The sequence below is a fragment of the Tamandua tetradactyla genome, chromosome 17 (genome assembly GCF_023851605.1).
Source record: "Tamandua tetradactyla isolate mTamTet1 chromosome 17, mTamTet1.pri, whole genome shotgun sequence".
Taxonomy (NCBI): Eukaryota; Metazoa; Chordata; class Mammalia; order Pilosa; family Myrmecophagidae; genus Tamandua; species Tamandua tetradactyla.
Window position 1 is genome coordinate 30,673,857 of NC_135343.1, and position 13,237 is coordinate 30,687,093.

A 13,237-nucleotide genomic window follows, 5' to 3' on the forward strand; every position below is an offset into this window, starting at 1 on the left:
AATGCTTTTAAAGGAATGAACATTTAACTATAATGACTGCTTGGTTGAAAAGAAACTTGTCAATATCCACCTGATGAACAGTAGCATGCCGTACTGATGGCACAAAGGCAAATATACAAGCAATCATACAAAAATATTATTATGCCCTAATTCTGGAAAACATAAATAGGAAGAAAATAAGGGAGTGAGGAAGGGAGGTCAGGCTGAGATTAAGGGAAGGAGCTCTATTACAGACAATTCAATATATGAGATGAATATAAGAGCACAGCTCCTGTAATCACTGGAAAAACAATTTGTATGCCATTTTTACAGGAATGTGATTATCTCAAAGTAAATGAAGTCAGAGATACAGGCTTTCTCTAGTTGCAGCTCTGTTAACTAACTTGTGTGATCTTGGTCAAGTCATTTAACTTCTCTGGCTGTCTCATATATAAAAATGAAGAAACTCAACTAAAAGAATTATAAATTTTTTTTTTTTAAAAAGCCTTATAAAATCTCTTTTCCTCTAAAATGTTAGGTTTCTATAAAAATAACAATGCATACTTGAAGCCTCCATGGGTGAAAAAATAGAAAATTTAGTTCACTTTGAGTTGCTGCTATTTATCTCCCACTGACATTGACAATGAACAATATCAATTCTCTAATGTAAACGAATAATCAATCAACACAGAGTATTTAGTTAATGAAATGTTTACTGTAGTTGGAGTAGATACGCCAAGCAGTATCTGTGGCCTTGGAAATAAATATTTAATTGCATACAAACCTCATTATGTTAAAATAAAGATTAACATTTGAGTAGGACTTGGTACAGTAAATCATATGCATGTATGGACATGCAAAGTGGCCCATGATTAAACAAAAAAAGCAGTTCATAATAAAAACAGTAAGATCCCACACACATAAATGAGTTTTCTATATAATTTTTATGATGGTGATATCCTTCAAATATATTTAATATCTGTGTAATGATGTACACATATAAAAATGCATATAATAAAGCTGAAATATCTATATATGGGTGGCCTTACTGCAAATCTATTAAATGCTAAATGAACACACAGTATGCATTTAATTATATTCACATGTAGACTCAATTTTGTTAATATGATAAACTTTGCATAATTGCATAGAACCTAAAAAGCATAAATTTATACTTTTCTACATGATTTATCAAGAATTATTAAAATATGGAGTAGCATCCTTCAGATTAATTTTCATAACTTTCCCTGAACTACAAGGTATATAACTGAATATAATGTTATAAAATAACTATAAAAATTAAGAGAATTTTCAATAGTAAAGTTATACAGATATATATAAAACCACCAGTGACTAAGTGCCATAATTTTTACTTTAGAAGCCTAACTGCTGACAACAAAAGCTCCACATACAGAAATATTAATTGAAAAATAAATACAGTATTTAATTATTTTTAATTAAAAAGATAGTTCTCACTCAAAAATGGACAGCACAATAATACCTAATTGTAAAGTAATCATGTTAAAACACTGAATGAAGCTGCATCTGAGCTATAGGTTTTTGTTTTGTTTTGTTTTGTTTTGTTTTTACTATTATTACTTTTATTTTTTTCTCTATATTAACACTCTATATCTTATTCGGTTGTGTTGCTAGTTCTTCTAAACCGATGCAAATGTACTAAGAAACGATGATCATGCATCTATGTGATGATGTTAAGAATTACTGATTGCATATGTAGAATGGTATGATTTCTAAATATTGGGTTAATTTCTTTTTTTCCGTTAATTAAAAAAAAAAAAAAAGAAAAAAAAAAGAGAAGGGGTAATTGGAGCTGAAGGGATACAGACTGTGCAACAGGACTGGATATAAAAACTCAGAAATGGACAGCACAATACTACCCAATTGTAATGCAATTATGTTAAAACATTGAATGAAGCTGCATGTGAGGTATAGGTTTTTTTTTCTCTCTATTATCGTTTTAATTCTTATTCTGTTGTCTTTTTATTTCTTTTCTAAATCGATGCAAATGTACTAAGAAATGATGAATATGCAACTATGTGATGATATTAAGAATTACTGATTGTACATGTAGAATGGAATGATTTCTAAATGTTTTGTTAATTTTTTTAATTAATAAAAAAAAGATAGTTCTCCAAATCTCATTTGAAGCAATCCATCCAATCAAATACTATATATACAAGTATTAATTTTATTTTATTAATACAATTAATTGTTATATAATACTAAGTATATATTTTTTACATATAGAATTTTTTAGACTGCATAGTATTTTGTTCTTAGGAAAATTTTAACCTATTCTGTAATTGGACCATCTAAGAAGTAAGGTTGTCCCCTAAATGAATATTAACAAACTGTAGCAGATTACAAAAACAGCTGTCAGAGACAAGTGTCCCCGGATTTGTTTTTCAAGTAGTTCTGATCTTGGCCAAACGTGAAGATGCCCTAGGCTACTTCATTCCTAAAAAAAGATAATAATTCCATCTCATAGAGTTCAGGATGTTTTGTAATTAAGTATTGCATTAAAATACACCTATAAAAAGCCAGAAAGTTTAACTTTGCTTTATTACATTTCTTATTTATATATGTGTCTTTATTAGGGGATATTAAGTCAAAATTGGTATTGTTTTCCTTGTGAGTTTCTGAGGAATGTGAGGGGGTGGTTGAATTGGAAGAGTATGTTTTCTCAGAATAAAAATTAAAAATGTATTTCTTGAGCTATACACAAAAGATTATCAAAAGAAAGGTCTGTGTATTTACAAAACTAGGCCTTTTTTAAAAAACAAAATCAGCTTTCCCTTTAAAACTTAGTATGGATTGAGAATTTTACATTATGTATTCTTACCATGCACCGTTTTAACTGTCACTGCTTTTAACTGACAATCCAAGACCCAAATATTACTAAAAAAGATCACCACATCTCAAACATGTTGGTGCCTATGAAAGCTAAATTAAATGGAAAATTAAAAATTGTAGGAAGTCATCCTGCTTACCAACATCAAATTCATTCAGTTCAATCCTGCCTTTTTTTTCTTTCGCAAAAAGAATTTTTCCCCTAAACCCCTCACTATTTGAACAGACCATTTTCTGTTTTGCCAGGGACTCCATAATAGTGCTTCAGACGTACTGATGCTGCAAAACTTGACACCTGAAAATATTCTCCAGAAAAATATTAAGACTGTCACTTTATTTACCTTGAAAAAGTATCAGAAAAAGAAAACAGAATGGACCATACTAGCGGCTACATACTCACTCTCCATACTACCAATAAATGAAGTAAATTACATTAACCTGGATTAATAAGAAAATGCTGCTACTATAGTTGGAGACGATATAGACATAGCATTATCTCCTTAATAAATTGAAGAGGTTGTAAGAATGAGGCTATTAAAAAAAAAACAGGAACAGGAGTATTTAAAACTTTTCATTCTGGTCTTCATAGCAGCAAAGTAACTTTTTCAATGTACAAAATAAAAACAATTAGAGCTTTGAAGGAAATGACAGAATCTTTGCCACTGGCAGTATATGACCTTTTTGGGAGAAGATAAAGGTAAGTTTCTTCTCAATCTTAAAAAGAGTATACATTTAAAAACTAAAAAGGAAAATAAAAATCTTTTCATTTTAATGAAAACAACCATGTAATTGATTTTATAAATAAGATTTCTGTCCTACTGAATTTTATTTCACTTATCACATACGGTTCTTAAAATTATACCTAAACATTTTGTATAAGAGAGAATGAGTCATTTCTCATCTTGTCTGATATAGAGGCACTGTAAGAGATCAACTTTTCTGTGTCACCCAGTACAGCTTTATATATTAATTTTCTCTCGTGGAAAGCTTAAATGCCAGGCACATTTTTAAAAAGGACAAACACAATTGATCGTTTCATCACTACAATCTTCTGAAACAGAGTTGATTGATGACCCCTAGGAACAATAAAAAAAGTTGGATGTTCTGGTTTTCTTCAAATTCTAATGTTTCCCTAGTGATTCCGAAGTAAATGCTTAATACGCTGATCTTGCTTAGTTTACTTATTACTCAAAATTCACAATCTAGGACTAAAAAATAAAACAAAACAGTCATGTTTTGTGCCTATAAAATTAGTGGGTTTTATAGGCACAAAACTATAGGCACTCACTAAGCTGTAAGGGGTCTATAAACGGAGCATGACCTTCACATTGTTAAAAAATACAAATCCAAACACTTCAGCCAAAACAAGCAGATAACAGAAAGTGTGCATGTGGGAGGTGGGGGAGGGGGCATCAGAGGTAAGAACGTGGGTGACTCTCAGTAAGAGTTGAAGGCAAAAGGCTTTGCCTCAGCAGAGCTATATTTGAGATAATGAAAGTTTTCAACTTTTTTCTACAGAGCATGTTCCAAAAATGATTTTATGGTACTCTGAGGCTGCCAAATCTGATCTGTCATATTTCTTTGTTATGAAATCTATGTATCGATCAAATTTGGATTAAATAATGACATGATATTATATCTAGGTTTCTGGCAACCTGGCAAACAAATGCTCTGAGGTTCTTTCAAAAAGCAATTTTTAAAAACATCATAACATGTATTTTTAAAAGCAACTAAACACTTCTTTGCATTGACAGCAGTCACAGAGTTCATTTCACAGAGTATTCCTGCCCACAACAATGGTTTAACAAAGCACATACCTTTGCTTTCAACTTCAGAGTGATTAGATGCTCTCTACCAGAAGCATCTTCGGCTTTTAATTTAATGGTACTGAAGCAAGTATCCACATACACAAGTCTGGTGAGTGGAACAGAACAAAAAATTATCACACTGGGGATGGTAGGATATGAATGAAAATATTTGCTACATTTCTATTAATCCATTAGAAAAATTAATCAGAGGAGTTTCTGCATGCCAGCCATTTCTGCTGCTATAGATTTACCGCCATTAATACACCAGCCTCGTGCTTAATGCAGCCATAGATCTCTGGATTATTTACAATGTGTGTCAAGGCTCATGCTGTGGTCAGTGAGCACTATGTTTCGGTTTTCCATCACTGGAACCTTTGGCACACACAGCATGTTCCTGTCAGCCTCTACTTATGTACACATTAAACTTCCTGTCAAACTCGCAGATCCATTTCTGTAGTTTCATATAGCATGAGACTTTTTTATGTTTCCTTTATTTGTTTTTATCCTCAATGAATTTCTTTATTATTAACAATGTTACTGTACAAAAATCTGGCTGATACAAGTTCATATACCCAAATTGATCCTCTAAGGAAAATGCTATCTAAGCACAGGTACAGCCTGTGCAAATACATATACATATGTGCACACAATATATAGCTTCTGCCACCCTGGGCAGGTATTCAAGAGGACTAATATTTTAAACATATTGCATAAGCACAGTTTTTTTTTTGGCCCTAAGTTGTTTTAAATGTATGAATTTTCTAGAATGGAAACCAAAATCATTTGAAATATATCATTCTGTAAAAATATGGTCCCTCGAGTAGTATAAGCTACTGCCAAAAAGGTTCAAATTCAGCAGTATATTTACTAGTGAATTGGGCATGTGGATATTTGTTGACATTTTTACAATACCATTCTCCCGTAAAGATAAAAAGTAGTCTAAGAGTACTGCACAGCTTATCATCCAAACTGATGGTAAGACCCATTGGAGTTCAAAATTAACATAAGTCTCCCAACCCAGCAAACATTTATTTTTAATATCAGTATATGCCAGTCTAGTCACCAGCCAGGTATAATGGTAAAATGGGTAAATTTCAAGAAATGCTGGACAATGAAGCTCATAGAACACTGCTGTAATTAAAAATTGATCTAATCCTGAAGACGATATAAACAGGCAATAATAGAATAAAAGGTAAAACAAAACAATCTGCATCAACTGATGAAAATTATATCATAATCTGTAAAAAGTCTAGGGTCTTAGAAAGCAAAAGTAATACTCTAGAAAAAATTTAATTTACACAAAAATTCAAAGTTTATGCATATTTTAAATATTTCTTTTAGCAAATCCATAAATATTTCATTACCCTTTCCCCCCCCAAAATTAGAACATTATTCTTTTAGCACACATTTTATCAATATGATTCTAAGGTTCAAATAATGGAAATATGACAGAAAACATCCACACTTCAAATTCAAGATGTTATGCTGAGCACATGCATTTGTACCCTCTCTCAGTAAAGTAATAATAATAATAAAGGCATTTTTAAAAAGTATAAACCCGCACAAGGACAAGAAAGAATAGCAGTAACCAAAGAAAATTTTCAGCAAATTTCAGAAAGATGGCAAGTGGTCATAACAACACTGGATGATGAAACACATTAGAGAGAGAAAGGGGATTCCAAAAGGGAAGTGGCTGCCAAAGCAAAGTCTGGAGAACAGGGAGTATGATTGATATGCTGACGGAAATTAAGGTAATTGAAGAAAACAGGAACAATAACAACAACAAAAAAAAAACCAGCAAATACAGGAAACCAAAAAGTGAAGAGGAAATTTTAAAGTGAATCTTACACAATAAAGCTGTTTTAAAAAAAGTATAATTGCTCTCTCATTAACTTTTCAGTGAGAAACATTTATGTGGTCATAGAAAAATGTAAACTATGTTTACTAATTGACAATTTTTAGAATCCAACTAAAAGCAAAGCATAAAAGACTTAATTACAGTTATAAAAAGTAATGTAAATATATCTGACCATTGCAATGTAAAAACCAAAAACTGAGAGGTGTAAACAGGAATAACACTAAAATCTGTAATTGCTAATTTGAAGGTCTAGAAACACCATTTTTAATTGGAATAACAACAAAGAGGTTTAAGAAATATTAAAGCTAACTAATAGAAGAATAAAAGAATAACTGAAGGGAGAGAAAAGGTGGTATAAATGAACCAAATCCTTTCTATTATAGTATATAATCAACAAATAATTTCTAAAATTGAGAAATCGAGAAATATTGAATGTATGTATAATATTTAGAAGTAAGGAAGTTATAAACATGAACATTTCAAAGTGTGTATTGCAAAAATAGGATTGGAGACTGTTGCTTTTATAAGCCCTAAATACTTTTTATTCAACTATATTGAATATATACTTACAAAGAGAGAAAGAGACTGTATACATAAGAGAAGAGGGAGAGAAAAAAAAGGAAAAAATCCCCAACTAGTAGTACTTTTCATACTGTACACTGCTGTTCATAGTCAAAATGTTCAAAATCACAATTCAATAAGACAGACTCGCTCCAGTCTTTTGGTTGCAAACACACAAACAGATTATCAAGATTAGAGAAAGTTCAGGATACAGAGGTAGTACATTAGAGAAAAGGAGCATTATGCTTAAAGTACTGCCTTTCAATCAAACAGCTGTTAGGTAATTTTGTTAAACTTTAAGAATTAATTCAAATGAAATGAAACAGTAATATATATATATAATATTAGATTGTTCCCAGTAGAGTCATTTAAAATTAAAAAGTATTTTACCCATGTTGAGTCTTTGCTATTGTGTTTGGGGGAAGGGGAGAAACCTTATCGTAATTATTAAAATCCTGAGTATATATCACCTGGATTACCAATTGTCCTGCAATATCCATTCTCACCTTCTCCCTCTTAGTATTAGAATCCTTCCTCCAATCCCACTCCTCACAAAACAAAGATTTAGCAGGCTGCAAGTCAACCCAGCTAGCAACTCCTCTCAGTGGTCCTTGCAGTGAAGTGTCATCACATCACTAGATTTTGGCCAGTGGAATGTGGGCAGAAGTGATATATGCATCTCTGGATCATTTTATAACAGAGCCGTTTGCCTGCCTCCCCCTTTCTCTGTTTCTGCTTCTTTTTCTTGCTCTCTCTTCCTGTGGACTAGAACTTGGATAGAGCAGTTTGAGCCAGCACAGGTGATACAGACAAGAACAATACTTCAGAGCAACACTGACCAACAGAATTTCTGCAATGATGGAGGTATTCTGCACCTGTGCTGTCCAACACAGTAGCCATCAGTCATGTGGGGCTATTAAGCACTTAAAATGTTATATTTATAAAGGTAACTTAGAATGAAAACCATAGTCAACCCCTACATTCCGATATGTATTAAACCACAAAAATCATCATGATTGGTTATAATTAAATCATAACACCAAATGATATAAAACTTATATATAGGCTGACATTGTTCGGTGAACCAGCATCTTAACAATGTTTTCCTACTATATGTTAGGAACTATATTAGTCACTAACATATGTTTCTATTTAATCCTTATAGTAGACACTATTACCTTTACTTGAAAACCGAAAAAAATGTGGCTCAGAGAGGGTAATTTACTTGCCCAAGGCACACAGTTATAAAGCCAAAATTGAAGCCCTGGTCTAATTATTTGAATTCATTTAGTATAAACATGCATTTCTATTTTTGTCAATATGTTACATTTCTTTGAAATGCATTATGAATTACAGAAAATATCCCCATTTAAGCAGCTGCCATTTTACCAAGATAATGACTTAATCAAAAATCTAACTTAATATTGATAATCAGTATCACATCAGATTGAGTAAAAATCAGTTAATCTTACCCAAAGACAAATTTTAAAATCCCAAGGAGTTGAATCATACGCACTCTAAATGTTAAGTAATATACTGTCTATAAAGGAACAAAGCATCACATCATTTCCCCTGTTAGAATCATTTACTCTCTGAATTATCTAGGGACATGTGATTATTAAACTAAATATAACATATCCTATAGATAAGGCGACAAAGCATTTCATCTAATCCGGGACACTCTTGAGAGCGTAAGGGGCTGGGACTAAAAGGCACAAATTTGGACTATCCTAGACAAACTGTGGTGTATGATCAGCCTACCTATAAAGTTTTTCACTCCCAGACATTGGTAAAACAAAACAGAAAATTCCAATTAAACACCAACAACTTTGCTTAATTCTTATTGTTTTAATAGGGTATACTACAAGCAGAAGTTAACAGAAACCAAAAAATGGGCAAAAGACACGAACAGACACTTTTCAGAAGCAGAACTACAAATGGCTAAAAGACACAGGAAAAGATGCTCAACTTCACCGGCTATTAGGGAAATGCAAATCAAAACCACAATGAGGTATCATCTCACATTTCCTAGAATGACCATTATCAAAAAAAAAAGAGAAAACAACAAGTGCTGGAGAGGATGTAGAGAAAGAGGCACACTTATCCACCACTGGTGGGAATGTAAAATGGTACAACTGCTCTGGAAGGCAGTTTTGTGGTTCTTCAGGAAGCTAAATATAGAATTGCCATATGATCCAGCAATCCCATTACTAGGTATATATTTAGAGGAACTGAAGTTAAGGATACAAAGGGACATTTGCACACCATTTAAAGCAGCACAATCTATAATTGCCAAAAGATGGAAACAGCCCAAATGTCCATCAATGGATGAGTGACTAACCAAGCTGTGGTATACACATACAATTGAATATTATGCAGCTATAAAACAGAATAAAGTCATGAAGCATGTAACAATGTGGATGAACCTTGAGGACATTATGCTGAGTGAAATCAGCCAGAAACAAAAGGACAAATACTGTATGGTCTCACTAATATGAACTAATATTAATGAGTGGACTTTGAGAGTTAAAATTAAGAACACAGGTTATCAGGCAATAGAAAGAGGGTGGAGATTGGGCACGTGGTGCTGAAAGAATACAGATCATGCAACAGGACTGATGGTAAAAATTCAGAAATAGCACAATAACACCTGATGGTAGCACAATAATATAAGTACGCTAAATGAAGCTGAATGTATGATTGAGGGAGAAGGGATGGGGGAAAGTAGGAAACCAGCAGGAAAGGTAGAGGATAAAGACTGAGACGGTATAACTCAGGAATGCCAAGAGTAGACAATGTGGTGTTTAAATGCACAAAATAACATTTTGCATGAGGGAGAATAAATGTCAAAATTGCAAGGGGCTGAAAATGGATAACATACAGGAAAAGGCACAATCAATGCAAGCTAGGTCTATAGTCAACAGCAACATTGCAATATGCTTCCACTGAATGTAACAAAGGCATTATGCCAAAACTAAATGTTAGTTAGGGGTGGAGGGGACCACGAGGTAGGGGTGTGAATTCTCTGCATAAAAAAGGAAATGTCTTCATACAGATTATGGTGGCAAAGACATGTCTATACACTTAGGTTGGGTTGTATGATATGCACATAAAATTGTTTAAAAATGAGCAGAGACAAACAAGTGTTGGAGAAAATGTGAAGAAAGAGACCTACCTATTCACTGTTGGTAGGGAAGCTGAGAGGTATAATCCCTCCGGAGGGCAGTGTGATGGTTCTACAGGAGGCTAGGGGTGGGCTAGATATGTACCTGGAGGAATTGAAAGCAGGGACTCAAATGGATATTTGCAAACTGGCGTTCATAGCGGCAGTGTTCGAGATTCACAATGCAGGTGACTGAGGAATGGAGGGGGGAACTGTGGTGTTTCCATACAACAGACTACTGAGCAGCTACAAGAAGGAATGAAGTTGTGAGCCATGAAACTTAAGGACAGTATGTTAAATAAAATGTCAGAAACAAAAAGACAAATATTATCATGCTCATTCATATGGATTAACTATAATATACAAACTCAAGAGAACCGAAGTTGAGAGCATGGGTTATCAGATTGGGGCCTACTGTAAAGGGTTCTAGATTGTAAGCTTTTATGGCAGTCACATATATTTAGGAGTTGTAACTGCTATTTGTAAATTCTGAGATACTAAGCTATTTGTATATAACCTGGTCGTTCCCTGAAACTTCAAGTATTTATGTGATACCTGAGAGTTAGAGTTAGAGCACTGAAGCTATGAAAGTCAACATTACCCCATTCAGCAACTGTTTAAAAAAGTGATCAGACTTCATCTAGAGATATGAATGAAGCTGATCTGGATAGGACAAAGGTAAACCAGAATACTGGGTAAAGGATGATATGGCCTGTATTTTCAAACTTCAACCTCTGTGTGAGACCAAAAGGAGAGATATTTGGTGCAAAATTTATATTTTTGGTAGCACATTATTTAACTTGTATGGTCAGTTTACCTGAACACCATAATTATATGGAATCTTGAATAGGATCTACCTGGTTTGTGAGATCTACTTGGTTTGCACAAGTTAGTGTGATGCCCCCATATATTCCACAGTAATTTGGGCAGAGAATAAAAAAGTATTTGTAAAGTTCCCTTCGGAGACTGAGGAGAAAGAAGGAAATATTAAATTTCCTCATCTGGGGAATTCCTGATACTCTTGTAAGCAGTGGGGACAACCAATTCAACAGGCTGAGCTTCCAATCTTGGGGCTCGCCCCTATGAAGCTTATTCCCGCAAAGGAGAGGCTAAGCCTACTGATAACTATGCCTAAGAGTCTCCCCTGGAGAGCCTCTTTCGTTGCTCAGATGTGGCCTCTCTCTCTAAGCCAACTTGGCAGATGAACTCACTCTCCTCCCCCCTACACGAGACATGACTCGCAGGGGTGTAAATCTCCCTGGCAACGTGGGATAGGACTCCCGGGGATGAGTCGGGCCCTGGCATCACAGAAATGAGAAAGCCTTCTTGACCAAAAAGGGGAAGAGAAAAATGAGACAAAAAGTCTCAGTGGCTGAGAGGTTTCAGAGTCGAGAAGTTATCCTGGAATTGCCCTTATGCATCATACAATTATCCCTTTTTAATTTATGGTGTACTAGAGTGCCTAGAGGGAAGTATCTGAAACTGCTGAATTTGATTCTAGTAGCCTTGATTCCTAAAAAATTCTGTATAACTATAACTTTTTCAATGTGACGGTATGATTTTGATAACCTTGTGTCTGACGCTCTTTTTATCCAGGGTACGAACAGATGAGTAAAAAAATAAAAATAATAAGGATAAAAAAATATACAAATAATAGAGGGAGATAAAGGGTAAAAATTGGATAGATTCAAATACCATGGGTCAATGAGAGGGGGGTATGCAATGTATGAGTTCTTCTCTTTTCTTTTTATTTCTTTTTCTAGAGTGATGCAAAACATTCTAAAAATGATCATGATGAAGAACATAAAACTAGGCAATGGTATTGTGTGTGAGCCACTGATTGCATAATATGGTTGGACAGGGCATACGTGGACATTTCTCAATAAAAATATTAAAAAAAAAAAAAGCTAACAGAAACCTATCAATACATTTTGCATCATTCACCTCTGTGATCCAGTCACACCATCTTCACATTACCTTCAGAGAAGTTGTTTTAAAATGTTTTTATGGAAGCTGAAATAAGTACAGAAACTACTACAATAACAATCAAACTTAAGGTCAGCTACAAATTCTCATTGCCACTTTATGAAAAAAAGGTATGCGAATAAAGAAAAAACAGAGAGATTTCCATCATATTTTAAATATTTATCTTTCTTTTCTAACTTAATTTTTATAGTGCCTGATCTTATAGAGCAGACTAGAAATGTCAAGCATGCAATTAAAAAACCCAGCAAGGTCTGCATGACCTAAAACAAAGCTTTTTCTTTTATTACCAGATTTTACTACCACAATGGCAAATCTATAAGATTATTATTTAGAGTGTAAGGAGAATTTAGACATATCGACCTGGTCTAAAAATCATGAAGACCTAAAAATCCATTTAAATCGATTTGTCTGTAAATGATTGCGTGTGTCATTTTCAAACCTATTTTAACTGGCTGTTTAGGTAGCAATTCTAATATGGAACAGCTCAGTTCAGGTCGTACCTTCACTTCTGTAGGGTCTGAAACCCAACTTCATCAGCGTACCAGTATTTCAGAACTGATTTAGGAATTATTTCACAAAAATAAGATTGATAAGCGATTTCCTTACTTCACCAGGTAATATTTGACAATTACAGACAAAATCATTTTCTTTCACTCCTCTTTTAGTACAAACCATGCAGGCAACTTCTCTTCTACTAACACATTCTTTATTTGTAAAGACTAAAAAATGATTAGCAGCAGCTATATTATGTCAATCATCCATCCTAGTTACTATAATTAAACTAGGATCATTGACAAATCTAAATAATAGATTTCAAAACTATTTTCAAAGATGGGTTGATTTTGCAAATGGCAACTTTTATCCATGGTGAAATAGTTTTTACTAGGTTTCACCCTGAGTGTGTGATTATCTCTAAATACTCAGGGTAATTTTATTCGTCTTCTCTAACATACAACTCCAAGAAGTATCGTTCCCACAGAATGCGGGAGTCGTGTTAAGTAGCCAGCCTTG

General features: G+C 33.7%; 1 protein-coding gene across 1 annotated transcript in view; it reads right to left on the bottom strand.

Annotated features, from left to right (window-relative positions):
• The window catches only part of FANCL (FA complementation group L), a 78,606-nt gene that overhangs the window by 35,315 nt on the left and 30,054 nt on the right, over window positions 1–13,237 (bottom strand). The window contains exon 6 of the mRNA XM_077134286.1: window positions 4,668–4,764. Within this exon, the coding sequence (XP_076990401.1) occupies window positions 4,668–4,764 (97 nt within the window). The remainder of the gene's footprint in view (window positions 1–4,667; window positions 4,765–13,237) is intronic.